Raw genomic sequence first — 13,200 nt, forward strand, 5'->3', positions numbered from 1 at the left:
AAAAAAATGGATCCCGAATTTTGAGATAGATACATCTGCGATTTTATCTCCTACCTCTCTCTTTGGACTAAATGCTAAATTAGAAGAGAAAGGCTGCAATATTCATGGTTTGGGTCATCTGTCAGACTATTTGTGACCTTTCCTGGGATGCGTCCTGACAGCATTTGATGACATCCCAGTGCTGCTCCACACGGTTCAGTGTCATCCAGGTAGTCACCTCGGCTGTCCCCTCCTCTGACCACTGCTTGTGAGTGTACAGTGATCCTGGACTGTGGGTGGAACAGAAAGCAGTACCAGGCTATCCCTGTCATACCCAGAGTTACATTTAGAGCCCGGAGCCTCAGGGGATGTGTTTCTTTTGCAGTAGCCTCAGAGAAACATTATCTTCAGGGGTGGGGCCAGAAGGGGAAGAGAGGAGAGAAATTTAAAGCATTTATTCTTTAAGGACGTTAAGGAGAAACCAGTGGTGTCTTACACACCTGTCCTTTCTGTACTTCATTTGAAATAGGACTACTGAATGACATTTCCTCCTCTATTTTTTCCCCTACACATGGCTTTCTTATCATAGGGTTTTTAAAGCTTTCCCAGAGTAGGTGATGCTGACCCTAACGGCCTTGTTTGGGGATTCATAACAGACAAGTCCAGTAGAAAAGCTTTACAGCCTAGTCCCACAAAGGGTTAACAAATGAATATCCAGAAAGGAAAAATGGAATCGTAGCAGGCTTATGCTTTTCTCTATAGCCTCTTCCTATAGAGTCACAGGCTTGGTGCCTGAAGGAAGTCTCTGGAAACCAACTACTGAGTGTCCAAACAGCTTGACTTCCTTTTCACTTCTCCTTCAGGCTATTTAAGAGGCTCAGTGCCCAGCTGACCAGCCTGATGGCATGTTGGAGGAGACCCACCCAGACATTGATACTGTCTGACTCAGAGGAACTAGCATAAAACAGACAATCAAATATAGTTCCCGCCTTGTTCAGGAAGAAGAGTAAAAAGAGGCACTGGATATTTATTTAGCCGATGACAAATGTATGGGCTTAGGAGACACAGCATGTTTTCTTCTGTGGATGTACCGAATAGGCCTTCTTGGAAACCGTCAGGGGGAATTCAAACAGGCAGAAATCCTCTGGTCAGCACAAACTCCAAGCTAGCAATTCTCAAGACAGCATGAAGCTGTTTTTTAGTGTCAGCTACGGTCAGGAGCGTGTGTTGTGGCATTTGGAAGAGGAATTAGAGCAGTTAGCTAATTGCACGCTTGAAAATGACAAGCCACTTGAAAATTCAAAAGTCTGACTCCAATCCAAAAAGAAATTGGTGTAGCTTTGAACTCCACAGTTGTTATTTTATACTGCATTTCAAGCACTTCCTATCAAACATGGAAAATTTGCTTGCCCTCCCCCCAACCTGATCCTGAGTATTTTGCTATTCTTAGCGCATGTTTTCAAGTGCTCTCAATTTAAAAGATGGAGAGAATTGAGTTTTATCAGTTATATTAATTCAATCAACAGCCTTGGATTGCTGTGTAAGTATTTTCCGTGAACGTTCCCCAGCAGTGCTATTATGGGAAATAATGAGCCTTTTAATCAGAGGCCTTAAGTCAAGAAATAGCCTATTGGCCCACAATCCCTGAGGTTTTAGAAATCCTAAACACTTTACGATGTATCAGCTTGGGGTACGTTCCCCACATTTTTCCCCACAGAAAAATCCAGAGAACTTTTCTTAAACTATTCCAGAAGTGAAAAGATAAGCTATTCTTACTTAAAATGATCTCTCCTTGGGGGAACCTGGGTGGCTCAGCTGGTTGAGCTTCTGACTTTGGCTCAGGTCGTGATCTCCAGGTTCATAAGTTCAAGGCCCCCATTGGGCTCGATGCTGTCAGTGTAGAGCCTGCTTTGGATCCCTCTGTCTGCCCCTCCTCTGTCCATTCCCTGCGCATGTTCTCTGTCTCTCAAAAATTAAAAAAAAAAAAAAAAAAAAAGATTTCTCCTTTAAAAAAAAAAGGAAGTGTTTATATTCCTCTACCTGATGAGAAGTGAGTCTTACTTCATTTTCTGCCAGATAGAAGTTCAAAAATCAGTGACGTTGCGAAGACCTCTGGTCGGTAGAAGAGGCCATTGTTCTAACATCTGAGGAACAAGCTCCTTTTTCTGTGAATCCTTCGGTTCGATTGCTGACCAGTGAAAGCTAATGATGTAAAGGTGGCTCGTGACCCTCAGGGAGGATGTTAACAGAGTCCTTGTCATGGCTGACTAATGTTCCCATCTAAGTAGAGACCCCTGAAATCAAGCTTGTGAATAGGGAGTGTGGATTTAATGCTTTGTCTCTGCTTTTCATCATTGCTTTTTGTTAGTTACATTGTTCAGACTATGGAGAAGACTTTCTGGTTTTTGATTGGCTTTGAACAGTAGCTGAAAATCCAAGCCTTCTGTGCATTAGCCCTTTTGTTTTTTCACTACAGTCTGTGCAAGTCAGCCACGCTCCTGGGATCGCATTCCTTCTTCTGTGTTTCCGTCTAGGTGAAGTCGCTCTTGAACTTAGAAAGAAAACTTCTGCTTCTGAGGTTCAGAGATAGAGAGGTGGCAGTGTTGAGAATGTGTGCAAAGGACAGACGGGCCAGCTGGGGGTACTTGTAAGCAAACTTCATTTCTGAGCAGGAAAGAGAAGGCGACAAGAGGAATAGCCTAGGACACGTACCCCAACGGTGTGCAACCTCAGCACTAATGACTTTTTGGACTGAACCAGTCTTTGTTGTGGGATAATAGGATATTTAGCAATATCCTGGGCCATATCTATTATCTACCCAGTAGATGCCAGTTGTATCAACCAAAAAGTGCCTCCAGATGTTGCCAAATATCCCCTGGAGGGCAAAATCACCTGCATTTGAGAACAACCAGTAAAGCACTGTAGAACCTCAAGATATAGATACATAAGTATCTTTATAGATACATAAAGATATGCAAGTATCTGTATAGATACATAAGGATATGTAAGTATCTGTATGGATGCATAAGGATAGTAAGTATCTATGTGGATACCTAAGGATATAGATACAAAGTCCTAAGTGGGACTTCCAAGGTCTCATTCATTTCACTCAGGCACACCTTCTCATATCAACCTGACTTTGACAGTTAATAATTCCTCTTTCTAATCCGCTCTTATTTTTATCCTCAGTTGAGATGAAACTTTCTCTCATAGGTTGTCTGGTCACTGAGGTCACTAGGTCCTAGATCTGTCCTCAGTTCCAGGTTGAAACTTCCCTGCTCACATCTACTGTACCCTGTCTCAGGTTTCCTGGCTTCTACCCACAGCATTGCCTGGAATAAACTGGTAGGCTGTTTTAAGTTGTTTTGGTTCAAAAGCTTTCTCTCTCTCTCTCTTCTTTTTTTCCATTTCATTTCGATTTACACCGCAGTTTCTCAAAGTGTCTCAGTGACTTCACTCTCTTAGGGCTCTGTCCCTTCACCCCCCACCTCCTCATCATTATTAGCCTTTGGGGGTGGAGCTGAGCTCATGTCACACATACGAGGTCTCCTCTGCTCAAAATGACCCATTAGCACAAATCCCAGCTACCTAATGGTCAGTCACATGTTGGTTACTTCGATCCCAGACCGTTTCCTTCCCATTTGTGTATGATTTTGGGGCCCCCGTGGGCAGAGGAGTCTGTAGGTTGCCTTGCAAACCACAGTTTCCAGAACCCTCCTTGTCTTCATTCTGTAACCTGGGATTCCAACTCCAAAATAAACTGCTTATTTTCTTTTTTTCCATTTTAAGGCCATGGGTGGATACAGGGGTGGGTGAAGGACAGAGGTGAGGGCTGGTCTCTTCTTCCCGCAGGAAGAAGTTCCTGCTGTTTTTACTGTTGCCTCCAGTGTCAAATGTCATTAAAACGTTTGTGTATATATGCAGTTGTGTATACAGAAGGGGAGCCGCTGGACAGTAGTAGGACGGGGCCACAGAGAACTTCTGAGGAGAAAACCTGCGAAGTCACTGACTGAGGGTGGCTTTCTCTTTCCTTAGCCGGGAGGTTGTAGACAAGTAGCTTTACTTTAGGCATTTTAGGGGGGTATGGTTTCTACCGTTAGGTGGGTTCGGTTAGGAATGTATAAAAACGAATGACACATTCAAGGGAACAAATGATACACTAAGCCAGGAGAACGGGGCATTGAAGAGAGTGAAGAGTTAACAGATATAATGAGAGAAATACCTGCCAATTTCTTTGCCAGGGGGATGGGTGTAGTAAAAGCTCTCTTGAAGGAAAGTACATACGTAATTTGGAATCTAATGGCTGTAGATCAGAAAAGCTAGTTTGTATGTTGTTGGTAAAACATCAAAAAGATACTTTTTAACAAGTACCAGAAGGACACACACACACACACACACACACACACACACACGCACACCCCTATTCTTCCTGTTAAGTATACCTAGAGTGATTTAAACCCTAATTTTAAAGGTGTAATAGAAGGGGAAAGTGAAAACAGGAGATTTATGTGTTCAATACATTTTAAAGCTGGTTATGTTTAGTGTTCTGCCGCTTCTGAAATCCTAGGCTGGTGAAAATACAGATGGGTCCAGATTTTAATGTGATTCATTTTTTTTTCTTTAAGCTTGAAGAAGAATTCCAAAGAACGGCCAACATATCCAGAACTTATGGTACGTGTTGTTCCCAGTGTAAACCTGTCCTGACCAACCGCTAGTAAAGGTAGAGTGACTAAGACCTAAATTTTAATAAAAAACCCATCATGGAAGAGCTGGTTCATTGACACGTTAGTACCTGGAAGTGAATTCATGAAAATAAGAGTTGAGTCCTTCGTGCATCCTAAATCCTTCCTTAGTATGACCTGGGGCGAGGCACCTTTCTTAGTAATTTTTTCATCGTTGGTTAGCTGGTTATCATATACACTAGATGCCTATAAAATTTGTATTTTCAAGTTCTTAAGATCTCAAGATCCACCAGTTAGTAATATAAATGAAGGAAAGCATGATTTAAAGGATTTATGTAATGAGGGAAAAAGTGCCAGACAACTCACCAATTGTTGATTTAAAAAATTAGATCACGATCTCACGGTTCATGGGTTCAAGCCCTGTGTCGGACTCTGTGCTGACAGCTCAGAGCCTGAAGCCTGCTTCAGATTCTGTGTCTACCTCTCTCTGCCTCTCCCCACTTGTGCTCTGTCTCTCTCACAAAAATAAATAAACATTAAAAAAATAAAAGAACACATGATACACACACATACACATGCAATGGAATATTATTGAGCCTTAAAAAATGAAATCCTGCCATTTGCAACAACATGGATGAAATGTGTACAGCATGGTTGACAGTTAATAGCATAGTTAATAATATTGTGTTGCACACTCGAAAGTTTCTAGGAGAATAGACCTTAAAGGTTCTCATCACAAAACAAGAATGGTAACTGTGTGAGGCGATGGATGTGTACCATCACCTTAGCGTGGTAATCATTTCATAATATATAAGTGTATCAAATCACCACATCGTACACTTAAGCTTACACAATGTTATAGGCCAATTCTATGTCAATAAAGCTGGAAAAAAGGAAAGAAAAAGGATAGCTAGGAGACATAAGCCAGAGAGAGTTACAGAGAGCCGATCCACAGGATAGGTGATGGTCACAGCCAACCACATGGATTTTCAGCTCTGTTGATTAAACCTTGATTTCTGTCTGAACCATTCTCCAACTGACGGACCATAAAAGAACACTGGGGGAGAGTTTCAGAATAGACAAGGTGGCCTCTTGGTGGCAATTGTCCCCTTTCAAAAGGCATCTCCTGGGACTGAGCATTCTGTTTGTTGGCTCTGTCCAACGATGACCCACAGTTGAGGGAGAAAGGAAGATGTGTAACTACTTGAAAAAACTTAGCGTACCACGTGTTGGGGCTGGACATTGCCCCTTTGATTATATTTTTAATAGCCAGTTGGGGACCTTTTCAGTCGTGGCTACCCTTTTGGGTGTACTTATGCAATTTTCGGACCATTTTAAAATTAATTTCACATAAAGTGCAATGGACCTGGGGTGATTTCCTGGGTCTGAGGAAGCCTGCGCTCCCATTTTAAAGTGCTCTTGTTTGTGTCTGTTTTCAGAAAAAGAAGAGCACTTTCTATATATTCCTGCCTATTTAAAATGCAGAACATTTTCTTTTCTTTTCCTTCTGAATGGCCTCTTATCACAGGTCTCGGGGGCACACACTTGAGGGGAAAAAAATGCCAAGTTCTAGCTTCATATCCATGGGCAATTGATGCCGAATTCCACCTCTCCATTGTGTTCTAATGCTGTGGGCTTTTATGGTCTACATATTAATGTTATAAAGTCATGTGCATTCCCCCCACCCCACCCCCACTTCTTTTTATGGCTTTAGTCTTTGTGGTACTGGAAATGGACTTGCCTTTTAAGGCTATAACTGCTCCTTGCTTTCCTGTGGAATTGAGGTTTTTAAATGGAAAATCTGAGTCCAAACTCTTTGACTTTAGCATTGGGAAAACACATGCCGGGAGACTATTGTTTAAATTGTAGGAGTTGGTGAAGAAAGGGGGAAAAATCCTTTTTCCAGGTGAAGGACAGTATAATTAAGGCTCCAACCCAGACATGTACCTCTTATAGAAATCTCAAATGTTTCCTCCCCTAGCTGGGATGGAGGGTGTACATGCTTTAACATCATCTCTTTGTTCTCACAAACTCCCACTGGGGGACATGACTCAGTAGGGTTTGTTCTTCTAGAGTGGGGACCAGCCAACTTTTTCTGTAAAGGGTTAGATAGGAAATGTTTCAGGCTTTGTGGGCTGCTTTTCAACTCTGTTGTTTTAGTGTGAGAGCAGCTCTATTCCATATGTAAACAGATGGTGTGGCTGCGTTCCCATAAACCTTTATTTCACGAATAGGCAGTGGGCTGGATTTGATCCCTGGAACATTGATTGTTGACCCTCATCCCAGATGATAACCGCCAGAAATGATACTCGGGTGATGCAGATGATTGCCCAGGAGGTGATTATGTTCTTCGAATATCCTGGGAAGTTCTAGATCGAATCGTAGTGTTAAGCAAGGATGTTTGGACCCACAGAAAATCATTGTCTTGAGGGATGAGGTGTTGTGTAGAAGATATGGTGGCTGTTAGCGACTGTGGCTCACCCCAGTGCTCCCGGTCATGTATTCTTGGATCTCCATGTTTCTCCAGGCACAACCATTGGTAGTGTACTCCCTTGCTGTACGTGGCTCCTTTTTTTTTGAAAAAACCCAGCCTTATTTGCTCCTCTCCATGCTTCTGGCCTTGCTATTCCCAGTCCATTGCTTATAGAAAAACTGGGTTCTCTCCCAACCTTTTACAGCCCCAGAACCCTCACAAGAAGGCGAGTCACGCTTTCCATTTTGACATGCCTGCCTGCTCTCCCCTCCATCTCTCCTCTGACTCTCACAGGCATTTTCCCAGCCTGAGAATAAAGTGGAAGACGCCTGAGGATTTTTTCGCTTAAAGACTTTAGGTCAGGTTATTTGGTTCATCCAGACTAAGGCTACCCGCCCTGAGCTAACAGGCAGAGCAGAACCAGAGGCAAGATGGGGTTGGCGGGCATCGGAAGTAATCATTGACACGGTCTGAGGTCTGACACGTCCTGTTTTGATAGTGAAAACTTTTAAGTACATTAAAAGATCACCCAATGTCAGAGGATGTGGGAAAGCTAATAAGCATGATGGTAAAGCACTTGGTTAGTGTGCTGTGTAAGTGGTTAGTAGTCAGAGGTAATGCTGCTATTTATTTGTGTGACGGGGAGCTCAGGATGAAGGGCCTAGCATCTAGAGCTTCGGTTAATAGGGTGGGGGCGAGGCTCTGAGCAAACACCCAACCTGTATCTTCCAGATGGGCAAAAGCAAAAAGCCTCTTTTCCATGTTTTGAGTCACGATGCTTACCAGTGACCACCTACCTTCTTTTGGGTTTTATGCCTTTGTTCCTTTCCCGTGTACATTGTTTTCTAAAACTTCCACGGGTGGGCATTCAGTTCCCCACAGAGCTGACTCATCTAGCCCTGTGCTGTCAGGTTGAAAACAAATATAATTAGAAAACCTACCACTAGGCAACACGAAGGTTATAAACTAACATCCCCAAAGTCAGGGAGAAACGAAGTGAGTCATCTACATGTCTGCATGCAGAAACACTCACACTTAGCTGCTCAACTAGGCACTGAAAATAAACCAGCAGACAATGAGGGAGGTGGGGGGATGTACCTGACACTGGCACTAGGTTCTACCCGAAGGAATCATTCTTTTTGGTTTGTTTGTTGGATTCTGTTTCCCACTGTGAGAACCATGGTTCACGAGTTGATGTATCTCCCTTGTATTAGAGGTGTGAGGGTCCAGTGTGACCTGGGAACCTGTTGTAACAAAATTGTGCCTTTGGGGGAGGGTTATGCTGCTGCAGAGAAAATGGCTTCATTTCCTTCAGAATTGTTCCATCGTGTGGCCTTTTGGACCCACGACGCCTGTCCTCACTCTGGCATTTTTGTGAAGTTTGCTTCTTCAGAGCTGCATGAATATGGGCTTTTTTTTTTTTTTTTTTTTTTTTTTGTTTTTTTTTTTTTTTTTTTTTTTTTTTTTGCTTTTCAATGTTTAATCTCCAAGTTGAATTTCTCTGCGCATACCTAGAGTTTGGCAGTCTGCATTATTTTCCAGATGGATCAACTCTTCATCGAGAGAGACATGAGTATAACTCGTGGCTGTCGATGTGGCTTAGAGAGTGGCTTCGTTAACTGTTCTAGTCCAGACCAGCTCTCCGGTGTCAAGGGAAAGCAATGCCTTGCCCATTTACTATGCTACAAAAATTGGTTTCTCATTCTACTCTCCAGTTCTTGAGAAATCAATGTGCATGAATCTATGAAATTTCTCATTATTTTACTGCTGTATCAGTTTAAAATTACTTTGTAGGGAACAGGGTTATTTGTAAACCAGAGTTTGGGCTGTCTTTGCCAATCCTTGTATTTTACCATATATGGGCTTTAAATAGCCTAATTACATATATTTTCCAAAGCAATAAATCCTCTGTAGGAAGGGAAGGTTACAATAAAAGTTATCTTTAAAATGTCCTCATCACTAGGCATATACTTGATTTGGGAAGAGGTTGGAAGGGTCCAGTTTAATCCTAATAGGGGTACTTTAATCTGTTCACCAAACACATCTGTTAAATTGCTAATCTCATGTATTGTCAGTGCTGAATATTAATACCATGTGTCTTTCTCTTCTTTTGCAGCAACATCCGTTTTTCACCCTACACGAATCCAAAGCAACAGATGTGGCATCTTTTGTAAAGTCAATTCTTGGAGACTAACTACCGTGGACTCAATTGGTTGGCCCTCCTGTGGATTGGTGGGTTTACAGGGTGAAGCAAGTTCATGAAAGCGCCAATAGAAACTCATCTTTTTTGAGATAATTTAATCCTTCCTCTCAGAAGGTTTTTTTCCTCCCCATTTTCTTTTCTTTATTTTTTTTCCCCTCCAAAGGGGGCCTTGGAATCCATAGTATAGAATGAACTGTCTAGATGGATGAAATATGGCAAAGGCTTAGGACTTAAAAAGGTGATTAAATATTTAATGATGTGTCATATGAGTCCTTAAGCTTCTCAGACTTCTCTTGTTCTTCACGAAATGAATGCATTGGCCCTGGTCAAAAGGTGCTACAGTAGTGATGAAATTGTAAGTAGATCTGTAGTCTGTCCCACTTATTATTTTAATATTTATGTTTAAGAGCTTGGTTGAAGAGATTCCATTTTATGCAAGGAGGGAAATACAAGACACATGGTTGGGTTGGCAATATTTATAGGGCTTTTATTTTTAAGTTCAATCGTGTCTGTGGTCCAGAGGAAATTATTTAATATGCATCTTTAAGAGTATTATAACAATATCAACGAGGAGCTCTTTTTTTGTAAAATACCTGTTCCAGCTGTTGGAGCTTCTTGCTGTGTCCTTAGATTTCTGCTCAACTCCTGGGTAATAACCACGTATTTCAGGTGAAGTGGTGAGGCATCCCGGTCATAACTTTGCCCCAACTTTGGGAAACATAAAATCACGTGTGTCACATCTCGGAGTCCCGAGTGGGGTTCTCTTGACCTTTGTGGTATTAATGGAATGTGATTCGTGATGTGGTTTTATATCACCTGTCTACCCTTCTACATGTGTGCCTGTGTGTATTCAGTAAGTCCCAAGCTCTGCCAAGTGGCTTCTGTGGACATCTCTGCTTGGTGAGGAAGATATATGTCAATCCTGAGAGGAGATGCCATGTCAAACCTCACTGAGAATTGGTGCCTTCTGCTTCTCTCCCTCATGACAATGTATAAGCCCCAAGGTTTGCCTTTGTGTGAAGATGTGCGTTTGCTTTCTTTTCTCTCCCTTGTTCAATAAAGAAGCCTTACTATTAACGGGAGGGCTGCAATACAAGAAAATAAACGTTCTTTGATAAGATAGGAGGTAATGGGGAGAGTTGAATTAATTCCTAGGAATAGACTGCCCGATAGCCAGTGGTTGAGGCCACATTTCACTTCAGCGGCACACAGTGGCGTGTTCTGTAGGAAGCCAGTGCCATTGTGGGTTCCTGGCGGGTTGACAAAGTAGCGAAAGCTCGTTCTTGTGACTAAATATGCCCCTAGGTTCTCTAGGTTCCTTGATGAAAAATGAGTGAAGTGATGCAGGGAAACTAGGTTGATAATAACCAGGAAACATTGCTTTTGGACACTGGGTTTACATAAGGTATTCTTGAAGGATGAGGATGGAGAATTTTGGTGAACAAGGAAGAAGAGAACTCCCTCTGTTTGTGTCTTTGCCTTGAGTTCACAGATATGGAGATTATTACTCCCCAAACTCTTCCCTTCTTTCCCTTTTAGATTTTGAAATGCCGTCACTAGTTTTTCTGTGTCTGCATTTTCTCCTTGTTCTTGTCTCTGTCTAGCTCAGAGCAGTTGCCCAGAGTGAGTATGGCCCTCCCGTACACTTCTTTGTATCCCCAGTTCCAGGAGATACCTGTTTGATCAAATGTAGTTTCATCTTCTTTAAAGCTACCTCTCTGTTCCTCATCTTTTTCCAGCTGGGAAAGGCATATTATCCTAGTGGCTATGGCCATTCACTTTCCCTTCTACCTTACTAAGTTGGGTGGTTTCCCTCGCTGAGACCAAGAGAAAAAAAAATCACAACTGTATTCCTTCTTCTCTTCGTCCATCTGATGAGAAAAGCAAGTAGTAGAGAAATCGGAGGTCATTCCATCACAGCTTTTGGCAGAATGTATAAGGCAAAAATTCTTTCGGGTCTGAGTCAGATAACTCATACCTGTTCTTCAGTGTGGTTTCTACTTAGAAATATTCTTAACCAAGTGTGTTCTCATGTGTATGCCTCTCCAGTTTGTGAGCCCAGGGCCTAAACTTGCAAAACAATCATACTGAGATAGAGAAGGAGTTAGTCAATAGCTCTCAACCTGGTGCGTACCGGAATCCCTGAGAGTTGGTGAACACTGCCAGTGCCAAGTTTGGGGTTTCATTGGTCCAGGGTGGGGTGCTGGGAACTGGCATATTTTACACACTGTTTGTGATTCCGATGCCAGCATGGTTGGGAACACCGGTCTAGTACCTCCAAAAGAGAGAATTGACTTAAAATTTCTCTTGAACGTTGGCAGAGAGAAACAAGAGCCTCCACTTCATTTCTGGTCCTCATCAATGGGGCCATCTTTGCCACTATCAGAGAAGGCATGTTCCAGGAATACTGTTTTGGAACTTGGGATACGTTGTCCCCATAGAAATGTTGTACAACATGATGATCAGATATCTTAAGTGCTCAAGTAGAATGGCTTGATAGACTTATGAGTCTAAACTCTAGAATGTGTGTGTGTGTGTGTATGTGTGTGTTTGAAAACCGGGTTATAAATTCTAGACTAATTTTAAAATAAAGATGGTGATGCATAAACCATTTTAAGTTGATAAAAGTTGGAAGTCTCCTGTACGTATACACAGGTCATTCGATCCTCTATGTTATTTCACTCATTGCATATCATCATTATTATTGTTTTGGCTTACCTTTGGTTGATTAGCTTTTTTTCTTTTAATGTTTTATTTATTTCTGTGAGAGAGACAGCATGAGCAGGGGACGGTCAGAGAGAGAGGGAGATACAGAATCTGAAACAGCTTCCAGGCTCTGAGCTAGCTGTCAGCCCAGAGCCTGACACGGGGCTTGAACCCACGAACCGTGAGATCATGACCTGAGCCGAAGTCGGATGCCCAATCCTACCCTCCTGTGTTCTTTGTTAGTCCTGTAATGTCAGATGTCCTCGTCTAGGACACGAAATACTCAGCCTCAGCATCTGAGGAAGCCAGCCTTGAGTCTAACGTGGCCCCAGGCTTCTCCAAGTGCACTTGATTTAGTGTCTTTGGGAGGTAGTCACAAAAGCGACAAAGAAGGGCTAATGTTTTCATAGTTTTTAACACTAAAAATTCTTCTCTTGACCAAGAGGCTTCATTGGCTCTGCTCAGAGAAACTACTCTGTTTCTTCCAAAGTTGTCTAACAACATGCTTTATCTCTGGCTTAAAAAAAAGTGCAATGGATGCCCAGTTCTTGATTTCCCACCCAAATGCTTTTTTGGTGACATGACTGCCTGTGGCCTTGAAGGGAAAATTCGTATATTCGTAAAATTCCTCGAAGTTGGTGGTCAGATTAAGTAAAATGGATTAAACCTCCCTCATGCTGGGGGTTTTGTCTTCTTAATGTTTATCTGTGAGTTAGAGGGAGATTTGCTGGCCTAAAAGCAACCTTCTATTTTTATTGAATTAGCAAATGGAAGGTGCAGTTCTTAATTGGACCCCTGAACATTTACATATTCGGTTAGAAAAATGCCAGAGTAAAATCTAGGAAGAGGAAGCTATCAAACAAACCTTATTAGAATAGGAAAAAGTGGTATTTTATCATGGAAGGTCAGCGTTCCTCTTGTCTAGGATGTGTGTGTGTGTGTGTGTGTGTGCGTGCTCGCACGTGTGCGTGTGTGTTTTAGCACTGTTAAATATGCTGGCAGCTAAAGATGCTCTTTGGTTTTCTTTGGCTTTAATTGGGGTACTCTGGATTTCTTTAGGAATCTGTTGAAAGCTAGGATCTTTTCCCTAGGAAAACGCACATGGTACATGGAACACATAGTTTTGCAAACATTTTTTGTCGAGGGGAGGGGAGTGG

At 42.3% G+C, this 13,200-nt stretch overlaps 1 protein-coding gene across 2 annotated transcripts in view; it reads left to right on the plus strand.

The window, feature by feature from the left end:
* Window positions 1–10,459, plus strand: part of MAP2K6 (mitogen-activated protein kinase kinase 6) — a 111,048-nt gene extending 100,589 nt beyond the window's left edge. The window contains exons 11-12 of one of the 2 annotated variants that reach the window (XM_039229777.1): window positions 4,605–4,650; window positions 9,251–10,459. In XM_039229777.1, coding sequence (XP_039085708.1) covers window positions 4,605–4,650; window positions 9,251–9,328 — 124 coding nt within the window. In that variant the 3' untranslated portion in view covers window positions 9,329–10,459. Of the gene's footprint in view, window positions 1–4,604; window positions 4,700–9,250 lie in introns of both variants that reach the window. The other variant, XM_039229778.1, reaches the window with a different exon arrangement.
* Window positions 10,460–13,200: the final 2,741 nt, after the last annotated feature.

The sequence above is a fragment of the Hyaena hyaena genome, unplaced genomic scaffold, assembly GCF_003009895.1.
Source record: "Hyaena hyaena isolate Hyena2069 unplaced genomic scaffold, ASM300989v1 scaffold_39, whole genome shotgun sequence".
NCBI lineage: Eukaryota > Metazoa > Chordata > Mammalia > Carnivora > Hyaenidae > Hyaena > Hyaena hyaena.